Below are 13688 nucleotides of genomic sequence, written 5' to 3'. Positions count from 1 at the left end.
ATGCATATCAACTAATGAATGGATAAATGAAGTGTAGTATGTCCATACAATATAATATTATTCAATAACAAAAAAGGAATGAATACTGATACATGCTCCAATATAGATGAACTTTGAAACATTATGCTAAGTGAAAGAAGCCAGTCACAATAGACCAAGTATTATATTATTTGATCTATATGAAATGTGCAGAATAGGAAAATCTATACAGACAAAAAGTAGATTAGTAGTTTCTTAGAGTTGGAGAAAATGGAGGAATAGGAAGTGATAGCTGAAGTTATGGGATTTCTATTTAAAGTGATGAAATGCTCTAAAATTGATGTTAATGATAATTGTACGTATCTTTGAAAAAACTAAAAAAAAACCCTCAAAATACTATATTGCACACTTTAAATGGAAGATTATATGGTATGTGAATTTTATCTCAAGAAAGCTTTTTAAGAAATTTTTCCAGGGAGAGTATATATACTGAGAATAGCGTTGGGTAGCAGATGGAACCTTTGAGAACTTGTCAACAGAGAGGATTAGCAGAAAGGGAGCCTGGGAAGGAAACAGAAAGGATAATGAGAGAAGAGTATTCTGTAATGGGGAAGAGAGAGTGCCAAAAGTTGCAGAGAGGGCTAGTATGAAGAGAAGTGAAACCACTGGATAGGCCAACTAGGAATAACAAGTAAACCAGAATATAGTGAATGTAGACATGAATAGGGGGATGGGGTAGTAGAGGAATATAGAATAGAGCAAGTGCAACATTGATTAAAACTCTGATTTTGGTTCTTAAATTGTGATAGAGCCACTGTACTACATTGTATACAGGGAGAGGTAGGAAGTTGATCCAGGTAAATGGAATCATGCAATAATCTGTCTCCATTTCTGAACTCAGATCTACTTCACACCATTCACTGCTTCTGGTCTGTGCGTCAGCCATAGAACCCCCTCCCCTCCAAAAAAATGATGGACTTGAGGGATTCAGGTTCTGTGCCATATCACATCCCTTATCATACTAGGGTGGCTACCATGTGGCAGTAACTGTCTGTCTAATAAAGACGATCAGAAAAGTACAATCTTCAAGAAGTTGGATAGGCATAGTGTAACCCTTTCATTGTACAGAGGTGAAAATAGGTTTGGTGATTTGTTCAAGGTCATAAAGTTTTTTGTTAAAGAGCTAAGAGTATAATCTAGATTTTCTAACTCTGAGCCTGATGTCTTTTCCCTGAGACCCATCTTGATTCCTTAACACAAACACTGGTTGCAGAACTCTAATTTCCTCACTATAATCTTTAGGTTGAAAGATTCTGCTCTAAATTTAGTTGTGTATAATTAGAGTGATTTTGGTCCTTAAGGGTTTTAACTTTAATACCTTAATAACTCCTATTTTATTTTGTATATTTCATCATTAATTAAAAATATCCTGAGAAGTTTCCTTGTATGTCTATACAATTTGAAATTATTTTATAAAAATTTATTGATTTAACTTTTTGCATACTTTTGAGTGATTTACATGCCTCTCCTTTTTTATGTAAGATAAATTTAGTTATGGCTCCAGATGTCTACTTGAAAATCTATGCTGCTATTGAATACTTGAAACTTGTCCGTATATTCCACTTGCCAGGATCTGTGTTCTAAAGGAGCTATTCCTCTCATCTGAGAAGAATCATCTGTTAGTCTTCCACCCTCACTACTCCTGATAAAGACCCTTCTAATCATAACTTTATATCCTCAAAGCTCTGGTAATGATCAGACTTGGAAGATTCTCATTAAGCTGAGGTAGTTTGAATAAGGCAAGGAATAGTCTGATAAAAAAATGCATTGTCCTCTTAAAAGAAGGTAGTTTTCCTGTTACAATGGGACATCTACTAATCAATAAGCCATCATATGTTGAGTGTCTATGATGTTGTGCCAAGATCGAGCAAACACTTATTCATCATCATGTCTGTAAATTGGAAATAGACCTTTGGTTACTTCTTGGTGAGGACTTATTTCAGAGTGGAAGCCACATTGTTATTGGTATTATTTTTCTCTTCCAGTTTCAGCATCTTGCTATCCATCTTGCTAAACATTGTCCCTCACCCTGAGCCTAGAAACTTAAGAGCTTAGAGGCTCCACTATCTTTCTTTAGAGCAACTATGCTCAACTGAGGGCAACTTTTATCCCTCGAGGACATCTGACAATATCAAGAGGCAGTTGTAATTGATTTAGGTGCTACCAGCACGTTAGTAGATAGAAGCCAAAGATACTTCTAAATGTCCCACAATGCATAATACAGCCCTCAAAACAGAGTTATTTGGCCCAAAATGTCATTGGTACTCAACTGAGGTTGAGAAATCCAGTTCTAGAGTGCTATCCAGATAGCAGTTCTCAGTTTTTCCTTATAGATATGGAAAGTTCACATTCCCTGCACTTCCATATATGGGAGTGGCCATGCTTCATGTATCAGACCAATATGATCACTTATAATGATGAACACACAAGGAGCTCTCAGCAGTAAGGACCAAAGCTCAGAATCATTAGCCACCTCTTATTCATGATTACAAATCACAGAAAGAAGAGAGACCTTAAGAAAAAAAAAAAGTATGTTGGATAGATTTTGTTTGAAGTTTCTCCCCCACTGCTGAGCTAATCACTAGTCATACAGGAAACACAAACTTGAAGTATTTTAAGGAAACATGACACAATGCAGAGACAGGTGTAAGGTATCAAGTTAATAATATACACCAATGACTGTTTTCAGACAATGGACAGGAAAATGAATACACATAATGAATATACTAATGGCAATGCTCCATCCCTTTCCTTTATGATCATGTTTGGTGGAGAATGGCTTGAAATTGCTATTATGTAAGCTGGGAGAAAAGTGCTTTGAGAGTACTGGATACAAAATAAAAGCACCAGAGGTTTTATGAATCCCAGCAGGTTAGAGAAAGAGAAGACTATTAAAATGTGTGATCCTAGAAGAAAATTGTTTCTATAATTGACAAGCTACTCATCAACCAATACTTGCCATGAATACTTTTTTTTCCTTGCCATACATATTTTAATCTCATAGTCTGACACTTACCTGTAGGGTCACTGGGGATGGCTGGCTTATATCCCATACTCCTGGAGCTATCGTTTCTATGGGAGGCTCACTCTGTAATGTCATGCTGAATAGCATAGACCCGAGAATGGACTTGCTACAAAAGACAACACATACAGACATACAGGAGTCACTTCATAAGGGAAGTTATTATAATCTATAAATATTTTCTTTTGAAATGTAAACATAACCAGCTATTTTAGTGGCTTCATTCAGTAGCTAGAAAGGAATACAATATTCTATAAGCCTAGAAACTGATTAGTAGTTAATTTCTAATATACCACATGCATGGCTATGTTCACAGATAGCTACATTTATTTTCCACATGAGAAAACTGTTTCCAAAATAGTTTCTGACAGGTAGAATTATTCCTTAATTTCCAACAATATTGATTACAAGATAAGACTAAGAATCTTAGATTTATATTCTTGGAGTTATGAGTGTCTCAAATCAATGAAGACATCAACTCTTCAGAACATTTTTTGCTCCACAAAATGACTAAATTCCTTGGGCATCATTAAAGGTATAAGCTCTAAATTTATAGAAAGAAAAGATTTAAATTAGCATATGATCTGCAGATTCAAAATAGTTGTACTTCACAGAGGAAATGCTTCTAAATAGAAAGATTTTTCATAGTCTGAATGTTTAAAAATAGGTTGTATTAACATTGTAAATGAGAGTGAATACAAGAAGCCTTTAGACAGGAAGGATTCATGGATGGTTTTAACAGCTTCAGTAACATCCAAATCCATAGATCCATATAGGAATTAAAAGAGAATCTACATGTGATTATATATATGAATTAGATTATTGATAAAATGTTCCAATTGATCAGGGAGGACAGTCTCTGACTTTAACATACAAAATAAAAATGTCAGCAAGTCAACAAAAATTAAATTTAAGTTTATAAAGAACTTTAAGGCATCAAGTGAGTCTTTTGAAAACAGTATAGAGTGGGGAGGAGCTAAAATGGCAGAGTAGTAGGAAGACCCTAGGCTTGCTTCATCCCTTGAACACAGTTAGATAAATGTCAAATCATTATGAATACCTAAGAAATCGAACTAAGGAAAGCAGAAAAAAAACTTCACAAATAGAAGGAGAGAGGAGGACACATTGTGGAAGGTAGGAGGTGTGGAGACATGGTTTTGGGGAGAAACAGATCACAGGTGCTGTAGAGAGGAGAGAGCTCTGGTTGTGGAGACATGGGGAGAGAGAAGAGCACATAGGGGATCACACAAGGAAAACACTTCCCCAAAGCCACTGAGTGGGAAAACAAGAGGGGCCGATTTTCATGAGTATTTGCAACCAGTGGTGCTCAAAGACTAGAGTTTTAGAGGTCCATGACATGGGTGGTGTAAAGCCTTGAGGGTACTGCAGCATTACTGTAGAGTGGGCAGGCAGGTAACCCAGAGGCAGAGGGTTCAATCTGTGGATCACCTCAAATGTACTGGGAGAGACAGTTCACCCCTTCTTAGAGTGTATCTGAGAGAGGTGGCATTGTCTCTCTGGGGACAAAAGGAGCCAGCAGGCACCAATTCCCTCTCCCTCCCCTCAGCATAGGTGCAGAGACACTTGTTGAGGGCAGCTAACTCAGACACTGGCTGCTTAGTGTGTTTTGTTCCAAATTCTACACTTCTGAGCTGTTGTGCACGTGCCTTTCTGGGCCAAACCCATACCAATCCCAGTGCAGTGAGATTGTCCCCCAGAAGACCAGCACAGATCCCTGACACACTAGCTCCCTAAAGTTTGAAATTTTAAAACTCAGTCGGGACAGAGCAAAAAGTCCACTGCACTTGTCCAGGCAGGCACTAACTTGAAGACAGATAATGTGAAAATAGCGGTCTGAAAAACACCTATAACACACAAGCGGAAGTATCTGCTCTTTTGGGAGGGCTTTCCTGACAACAGCAAGCCTGAATTTCTCTCTCCAGGGACAAAGGAGTGGGCTGGTGCCCTTTCCCTTCCTTTCCCCTCAGCATAAACTAACTTTAGTAAACAGCACAGGGCCAACACTAGCTGCCTAACCTGTATACTCCAACTCCCACCTCCCTGAGCTCTTCCTGTACTGCTTTTCTAGAGAAAGTGTGCCTGAGAACCAGCATGGTGCGTCCCTCTGCCAGAAGACCAGTGCAACCCCCCTGCATGCACCCCATCTACTGACCATAGAGTTTTGCAAAGCATCAGCTCTAGTGGAAATAGATTCAGGTCTTTTTTTAACAGGCAGGTCAGAGCATACCTAGGTAAATCTCACCACACTCTGGCCAAGGTACAAACACTCCCCACTACAGGCAAGGAGAAACCCTGCAGAGGACTGACCTGAGGGAGAGCAGCCATAACACAGGGGCAGAGTGTGTGAAGCATACACCAAAGATACTTCCTGAAGTGCCAGGTCCTGAACATTATATGACCTCTTCTTCTTCATAAAGCTATTACTCTCAGAGGCAGGAAACATTATAGGCTTTCCTAACACAGAAGAATACAAAGATCTAAACAAAATGCCAAGATAAGGAATTCATCCCAAAGGAAGGAACAAGAAAAGGTCATGGCCAGGGATCTAATTGAAACCGATATAAGTAATATGCCTGATCCAGAATTTAAAGCAAACAATCATAAGAATACTATCTGGACTTGAAAAGGCACCAAGGAGTTCCTTACTACAAAGATAAAACAACTTAAAAACAATCAAGCCAAAATGAAAAATTCAGTAACTGAGATTTGAAATCAACTGGAGCAATGACCACAAAGATGGAAGAAGCAGGGAATCGAATAAGTGACAGAGCAAATAGAATTATTGAAAATAATGAGGTTGATCAAAAGAGGGAAACAAAAATCTTGGACATGAAAGTAGACTTAGAGAACTCAGTGGTGCCATAAAGCATAATAACATTCGTATCATAGGAGTACCAGAAGACAAAGAGGGAAAAGGGGGCAGAAGGTTTACTTGAGGAACTAATAGCTGAGAAACTTCCCTAATCTGGGGAAGGAAAGAAACTTCCAAATACAGGAAGCACAGAGAGTTCCCATCAAAATCAACAAAAGCAGGCCAACACCAAGACACATAGTAGTTAAATTTGCCAAATAGAGTGGTAAAGAAAAATCTTAAAAACAGCAAAATAAAAGAATTCATAGGGAAGACAAATAAGGTTAGTAGCAGCTCTCTCCACAGAGACTTGGCAGGCCAGAAGGCAGTGGCATAGTATATTCATCATGCTGAATGCAAAACCCAACAACCAAAAATATTCTATCCAGTAAGGCTATCTATCATTTAGAATAGAAGCATAGAAAGAGTTTCCCAGACAAAAAAACCTAAAGGAGTTTGTGTTCATGAAACCAGTCCTGCCAGAAGTATAGGAGACTCTTTGAGTAGGAAAAAGAAACAGAAAATCTCTAGAAACAATGACAAAATAAGCATTAAAATGGCATTATATTCATATCTATCAGTAATTACTCTGAATGTAAATGGACTAAATGTTCCAAACAAAAGACCCAGGTGTGTCAGAATGGATAAAAAAAAACAAGACTCATCTATATGCTGCCTACAAGAGACTCATTTTAGACCTAAAGACACCTATGGATTCAAAGTAATGGGATGAAGAAATATTTTTTATGCAAATAGATGCCAAAAGAAAGCCAGAGCAGCAATAATTTTGTGCGACAAAATACATTTAAAAAATTTTTAACGTTTATTTATTATTGAGAGACAGAGAGAGACAGAAAATGAGCAGGGAGGGGCCGAGAGACAAGGAGACACAGAATCTGAAGCAGGCTCCAGGCTCTGAGCTGTCAGCACAGAGCCTGACGCGGGGCTCGAACTCACAAACTGAGATCATGACCTGAGCTAAAGGCAGATGCCCAACCGACTGAGCCACCCAGGCATCCGTGGCAAAATACATTTTAAAACCAAAAACTATAACAAGAGATGAGGAGAGCACTGTATCATAATAAAGGGGTACCTCAAACAAGACAATCTAACAATTGAAAATATTTATGCCCCCAACTTGAAACACCCAAATATATAAAACAATTAATAACAAAAAGAAACTCTTTGACAATAATACAATAGTAGTAGGGGACTTTAACACTCCACTGACATCAATGGACAGATCATCTAAGCAGAAAATCAACAAGGAAACAATGGCGGCACTGAATGATACACTGGACCAGATGGACTTAAACAGATACATTCAGAATATTTTATGAGCAGAATAAAAGCAGCATAATACATATTCTTTTCAAGTGCACATGGGACATTCTCCAGAATAGATCACATATTGAGTCACAAGTAAATCCTCAACAAGTACAAAAAGATTGAGATCATACTATGCACATTTTCTGACCACAACTCTATGAAACCTGAAATCAGCCATAAGAAAAAGCTTTGGAAAGACCACACATACATGGAGGTTAAAGAACATCCTATTAAAGAATGAATGGATCAGCCAGGAAATTAAAAAAGAAATTTAAAAAAATACATGGAAACTGGGGCACCTGGGTTGCTCAGTTGGTTAAGCATCTGACTCTTGATTTCAGTTCAGATCATCATCTCACAGTTCATGAGTTTGAGCCCTGCATCAGGCTACACACTGACAGCATGGAGCCTGCTTAGGATTCTCTCTATCCCTTTCTCTCTACTCTCCTGTTTATGTTCTCTCTGTGTCACAATAAATAAATAAACTTTATTTAATAAATAAATAACCAACCAACACCACAAAATACAATTAAAATAGAATATTATGAAAAATTATATGCCAACAAATTGGGCAATCTGGGCAAGATATGGATAAATTCCTAGAAACATATAGACACCAAAACTGAAACAGGAAGAAATAGAAAACTTTAACAAACCCATAGCCAGTAAAGAAATTGAATCAGTAATCAAAAATCTCCAAAATAACTAAAATCCAGGGCCAAATGGCTTCACAGGGGAATTCTACCAAACATTTAAAGAAGAATTCATACATATTCTTCTCAAACTATCCAAAAAAAAATTGAAATAAAAGGAAAACTTCCAAAATCATTCTACAAGGCCAGCATTACCTTGATGTCCAAAACCAAACAAAGACTCCACTAAAAAAGAGAACTATAGGCCAATATGCCTGATGAACATGGATGCAAAAATTCTTAACAAGATACTAGCAAATCAAACTCAACAATACATTAATAGAATCATTCACCACGACCAAGTGGGATTTATCTCTGGGTTGCAAGGGTGGTTCAATATTTGCAAATCAATCAGCATGATACACCAAATTAATAAAAGAAAAGATAAGAAACATGATCTTCTCAATAGATGCAGAAAAAGCATTTGACCAAATACAGCACACATTCTTAATAAAAACCTCAACAAAGTAGGGATAAGAGGGAACATACCTCAACATCTTAATCACCATATACAAAAGACCCACAGCTAATGTCAACTTCAATGGGGAAAAACTGAGAGCTTTTCCTCTGCAGTCAGAAAGAAGACAGGGATGTCGACTCCCACTGGAAGTCCTAACTTCAGCAATCAAGGCAATCAAATTGGCAAGGAAGAAGTAAAACTTTCACTATTTGCAGAAGACATGATACTCTATGTAGAAAACCTGAAAGACTCGACCCCAAAATTGCTAGAATTGATACACAAATTCAGTAAAGTCACAGAATACAAAGTCAACATACAGAAATCTGTTGCATTTCTATATGCCAACAATGAAGAAGCAGAAAGAGAAATCAAGGAATCAATAACATTTACAACTGCACCCAAAACTGTAAGATACCTAGGAATAAATCTAACCAGAGAGGTAAAAGATCTGTACTCTGAAAACTATAAAACACTGATGAAAGAAATTGAAGATGACATGCAGAAATAGAAAAAACATTCCTTGCTCATGGATTGGAAGAGCAAATATTGTTAAAATGACTATAAGGACCAAAGCAACCTACACATTTAATGCAATCCCTATCAAAATACCACTAGCATTTTCACAGAGCTAGAACAACCCTAAAGTTGGTATTGAACCCTAAAAGACCCCAAGTAGCCAAGGCAATCTTGAGATAGAAAAGCAGAGCTGGAGGCATCATGATTCCATACTTCAAGATATATTACAAAGCTGTAGTCATCAAGATAATATGGTACTGGCACAAAAACAGACACATAGATCAGTGGACTAGAATAGAGAACCCAGAAATGGACCCACAATTACATGATCAACTAGTCTTCAACAAAGTAGAAAAGAATATCCAATGGAAAAAAGACAGTCTCTTCAACAAATGGTATGAAAACTGGACTGCAAGAAGCAGAAGACTAAAACTGGACCACTTTCTTACACCATACATAAAAATAAATTCAAAATTGATGAAAGGCCTAAATGTGAGACAGGAAACAATCATAATTCTGAAGGAGAACACAGGTAGCAACCTCTTTGACCCCAGCGGGAGCAACTTCTTACTAGGTACATCTCCTGAGGCAAGGGAAACAAAAGCAAAAATGAACTATTGGGACTTCAAGATAAAAAGTTTCTGTAAAATGTTGGAAATAATCAACAAAACTAAAAGGCAACATTTGGAATGGGAGAAGATATTGGCACATGAAATATCTGATAAAGAGTATCCAAAATCTATAAAGAACTTATCAAATTCCTCATCAAATTCCTCATCCAAAAAACAAATAATCCAGTTAAGAAATGGGCAGAAGACATAGACAGTGTTCCGAAGAAGACATATAGATGGCTAAGAGATACATTAAAAGATGCTCAACATCACTCATCATCAGGGAAAAACAAATCAAAACTACAATGACTTATCACCTCACATCTGTCAGAATGGCTAAAATTAACAGCATAGGAAACAACATGTTGGCAAGGATGCCAACCCTGGGGAACCCTCTTATACTGTTGATGGAAATCCAAACTGGTGCAGCCGCTGTGGAAAACAGCATGGAGGTTCCTCATGAAGTTAAAAATAGAACTACCTTATGATCCAGCAATTGCATTACTAGCTATTTACCCAAGGAATACAAAAATACTGATTTGAAGGGATACATGCACCTCTATGTTTATAGCAGCAATATCAACAATAGCCAAATTATAAAAAGAGTCCAAATGTCCATTGACTAAATGGACATAAAAGAAGTGACATATATATGTATACACACATACATATATGCCCCACACACAATGGAATATATCTGAGCCATAAAAAATACGAAATCTTACCATTTGCAACAATGTGGGTGGAGCTAGTGAATATTATGCTAACTGAAATAGGTAAGTCAGAGAAAGGCAAATACTGTATGATTTCACTCAGATGTGGAATTTAAGAAACAGAACAAATGAACATGGTGGGAAAAGAGAGGCAAACCATAAAACAGACTTAACTATACAGAACAAACTGAGGGTTGCGGGAGGAGAGGTGGGCAGGCCAATGGGTTAAATGAGTGATGGGTATTAAGGAGGGCACTTTGAGATGAGCACTGGGTGTTGTATGTAAGTGATGAATCACTAAATTCTACTCCTGAAAGTAATATTACACTGTAATTTAACTAATTGGAATTTAAATAAAAAGTTGAAACTAAAAAGAAAAAAATGAAAAACTATATAATTTCATTTTTCCCTTTACACAAACTATGCAAAATATGAAGGAAAAATCCAACAACTAAAGCTTTCTTTAAACCTTTAGCTTTCTGAGTCCTGCTTTTTTATTTTCCATGTCTAAAGACATTATTAGAAAGTGTCTGTCCAAGGGAGTATAATTTGTAAACATTACTAGACAGATATTTTTATATGACCCAAGACTATTCTAGGATGAATTTTGAATTTTCTTTATCCCTTTGTTCCATCCCTCCCTCAGCTGGAGAAAGAAACTTGTTTTTTTTTTTTTTTGGTAGAATAATGCAGAGGGGATAGTATTAGCAACCTAAAAGTCAGCTTAATGCTATAATTATTTGAAAATTATTAATATCACTTTTCATTATAGAGTATATAACCTTCCCCCAAATTTTCTGAAGCATCCATCTGCCTAGAAAAAGTTCTGGATTAGCTTCAGGCAGAATGGAAGAGGAAGGAGCATGTCTAACACCAAACCTGGAGGGCACAGATGTTAATGTTTTCCATAGTATTTATAGAAAATATTCTGTCCATGCTTAAGGGTTAACAGGAATGAGGAAAGAGGATGTGGGGTATTGGGTGGAGATTGCCACCACTTTCTAGCAATTTGAGATTATGGGAAGCAGAAGACAGAGAAAGAGGAAATAGAATGAGTATGGCTGACCTAGGTGTCCCAATTTCCCCCTCTTCTGCCTTTGCAAGGCAGATGTGGAGGAATGTTAGATGAATGAGCACAGCAAAATGTTGAAGACAGAGCGTGCTCCTCTAACACTCTGTGTTTCAAATCCTGGAGGAAAACCACATCTTGAGCCACTCCTGTATCTACTTGTGTTATGATTAAACTTTGGGCCCTGTGGTAAGGACACAGAAGAAGCTCCTGAGTTTAACTTTATTGGTCCTTCTTTGTTTTTTGTATAGAAGGGATGAGATGTAGAAAGAGCTAAAAATATCTAGGTGAAGAGTCCCCAAAAAGGGGTCATGTGGTGGGGATAAAGTGTGTTTGTAATAATGGCACCTGACTTAACTATTCAAGCTGGGGTCAACTGGGAACTCTATGGTACCTAAGAGAGACCAAGTAATTCAGGGAGTGCTAGTAAACCCTAGCCAAGCTAGAACAGCCACAATCATGAGCTATACTAGCTGTAACAAGCAGTCACCAGCTTAAAACGTGCATTTGATTTGGATATCAAAAGTCACCAGGACAAAGAATCTGTTCCCTTCTGATCCCGTGTATCCGGACACCCTATTAGAAAGAGAATGAGGGTGTCAGGAAGCTGTCTGAGTGACTGAATGTTTTATCCAAATGAGACTGTTTATTTCTAAAATAACTATTTAAATTACTGAATTGACTAATATTTTGTCATTGTTGTAAAGTTTTTTCTCATTCAGGAACTCATGAGGAAAAGTGTGATTTATTAATTGCATTTTTCTTCATATCTAAGTTGTACAGTGAATTATACTTATGACCTTACTATATTTATATGTCCTGGGTATACCTCACTTTGCAAATATAACTGATCTAAACTGAATCCTACAGTGGATGAAGGGACTCAAGAATAACTGTCACTATCTGTCATTATTCTCCTTGGATGAAGTCTGGATTAACAGCTGCCATGGCCTTAACCTGTGGCATATCGTGCAGAATGAAGTCAGAACACTTAATTCAAGTATGTGCATGAAGAGACATCAAGCAATAGAGAGCATAGTGAGAATAAACTTCTAGCTGTCCAAGTGAGGCTAATATAACACATACTTCAAGGAAATTCATGGGGGAAAGGATGTTTGGCACCATTCTTTGAGCTCTCTTGTGTTTGATATTAGCTAATTCACTTTCTGATAATAGATTACATATAATATCTTTTGAGGTATTGCAAACATGGCAAATAAATTCCCATAGAGTTCTGTAAATTGAAAATATGAGGATGATGAAGAAGACCATTAGTGGAATTAAAATGCGAAGAGAATGCATCTAAGAGTGATGGTGGTCTCATAAAGAAAAGAAAATGGAAACATTTAATACCCAGGCCAGTGGGGACCACAGTCGTTTTTATAGTACTACTGTTAAAAGGTTTATTAAGGGGCGCCTGTGTGGCGCAGTTGGTTAAGCGTCCGACTTCAGCCAGGTCACGATCTCGTGGTCTGTGAGTTCGAGCCCCGCGTCAGGCTCTGGGCTGATGGCTCAGAGCCTGGAGCCTGTTTCCGATTCTGTGTCTCCCTCTCTCTCTGCCCCTCCCCCGTTCATGCTCTGTCTCTGTCTGTCCCCAAAATAAATAAAAACGTTGAAAAAAAATTTAAAAAAAATAAAAAATAAAATAAAAGGTTTATTAAGTCAATTAAAATTAAGCATACAAAAAAAAAAACCATTATGAAGATAGAAGATGGGAAACAGCTTATTTTGAGAAAAGAACACCAGAGTATATCAAGACATCTGCACCCTATCTTCATTAACTAGCCTGAATTAGCTTAACTTCTTTGAACTTCTTTGATAAACTCTGTGGTTTTTCAAAGTAGTTTTTTCCCCCCTGTGGCTTGATGGTTGGAGGTGGACTTTAGAAAGGTGGTGAGGAGATGGCAACTAGGTTGGATTCCAGGATTTTAAATTTCCCCTCTCTCACTCCTCACCCAACAACACATACATGGACTGGTCATCACTCTTATACTCTGAGGTTTTGAATAAGATGCCATTAGAAAAAGGGCCACAGTGCTAAATATAACATTTCAAAATATTTTTTTCTGGAATACCCTGAAGGATATATTTTATTTCAAAATTGTATAAATTCTTATGCTTAGAAAAACCAACCCCAAATCCATGGCACTGGGAGAACAGATGGGCTGGTTTACCCTCTCTGTGTCCCTGTTTCCTCTAGCTGTGAAATCAAAGGTTGAAATAAAATAATTATTGTCACTTTTAGCTATAGGATTCTATGTGCATCCATGGCCTGGCATTCTGGAACCAAGTATAGAAAAAACTCCAGATCCGAGCAGCCAGCCTCTTCATAGGATCTGATGTTATAAAACTCTTTGGGATTCTG

The 13688-nt window shown here is 37.4% G+C and overlaps 1 protein-coding gene across 5 annotated transcripts in view; it reads right to left on the bottom strand.

The window, feature by feature from the left end:
• Positions 1 to 13688, bottom strand: part of PIK3C2G (phosphatidylinositol-4-phosphate 3-kinase catalytic subunit type 2 gamma) — a 331821-nt gene that overhangs the window by 230920 nt on the left and 87213 nt on the right. For all 5 annotated transcript variants that reach the window (XM_053225894.1, XM_015074667.3, XM_027035648.2 and 2 more), the window contains one exon: positions 3056 to 3170. In XM_053225894.1, the coding sequence (XP_053081869.1) occupies positions 3056 to 3170 (115 nt within the window). The remainder of the gene's footprint in view (positions 1 to 3055; positions 3171 to 13688) is intronic.

The sequence above is a fragment of the Acinonyx jubatus genome, chromosome B4 (assembly GCF_027475565.1).
Source record: "Acinonyx jubatus isolate Ajub_Pintada_27869175 chromosome B4, VMU_Ajub_asm_v1.0, whole genome shotgun sequence".
NCBI classification, from domain to species: domain Eukaryota; kingdom Metazoa; phylum Chordata; class Mammalia; order Carnivora; family Felidae; genus Acinonyx; species Acinonyx jubatus.
The sequence above is the reverse complement of the archived record's forward strand: the minus strand, read 5'-3'. Positions and strand labels throughout refer to the sequence as shown.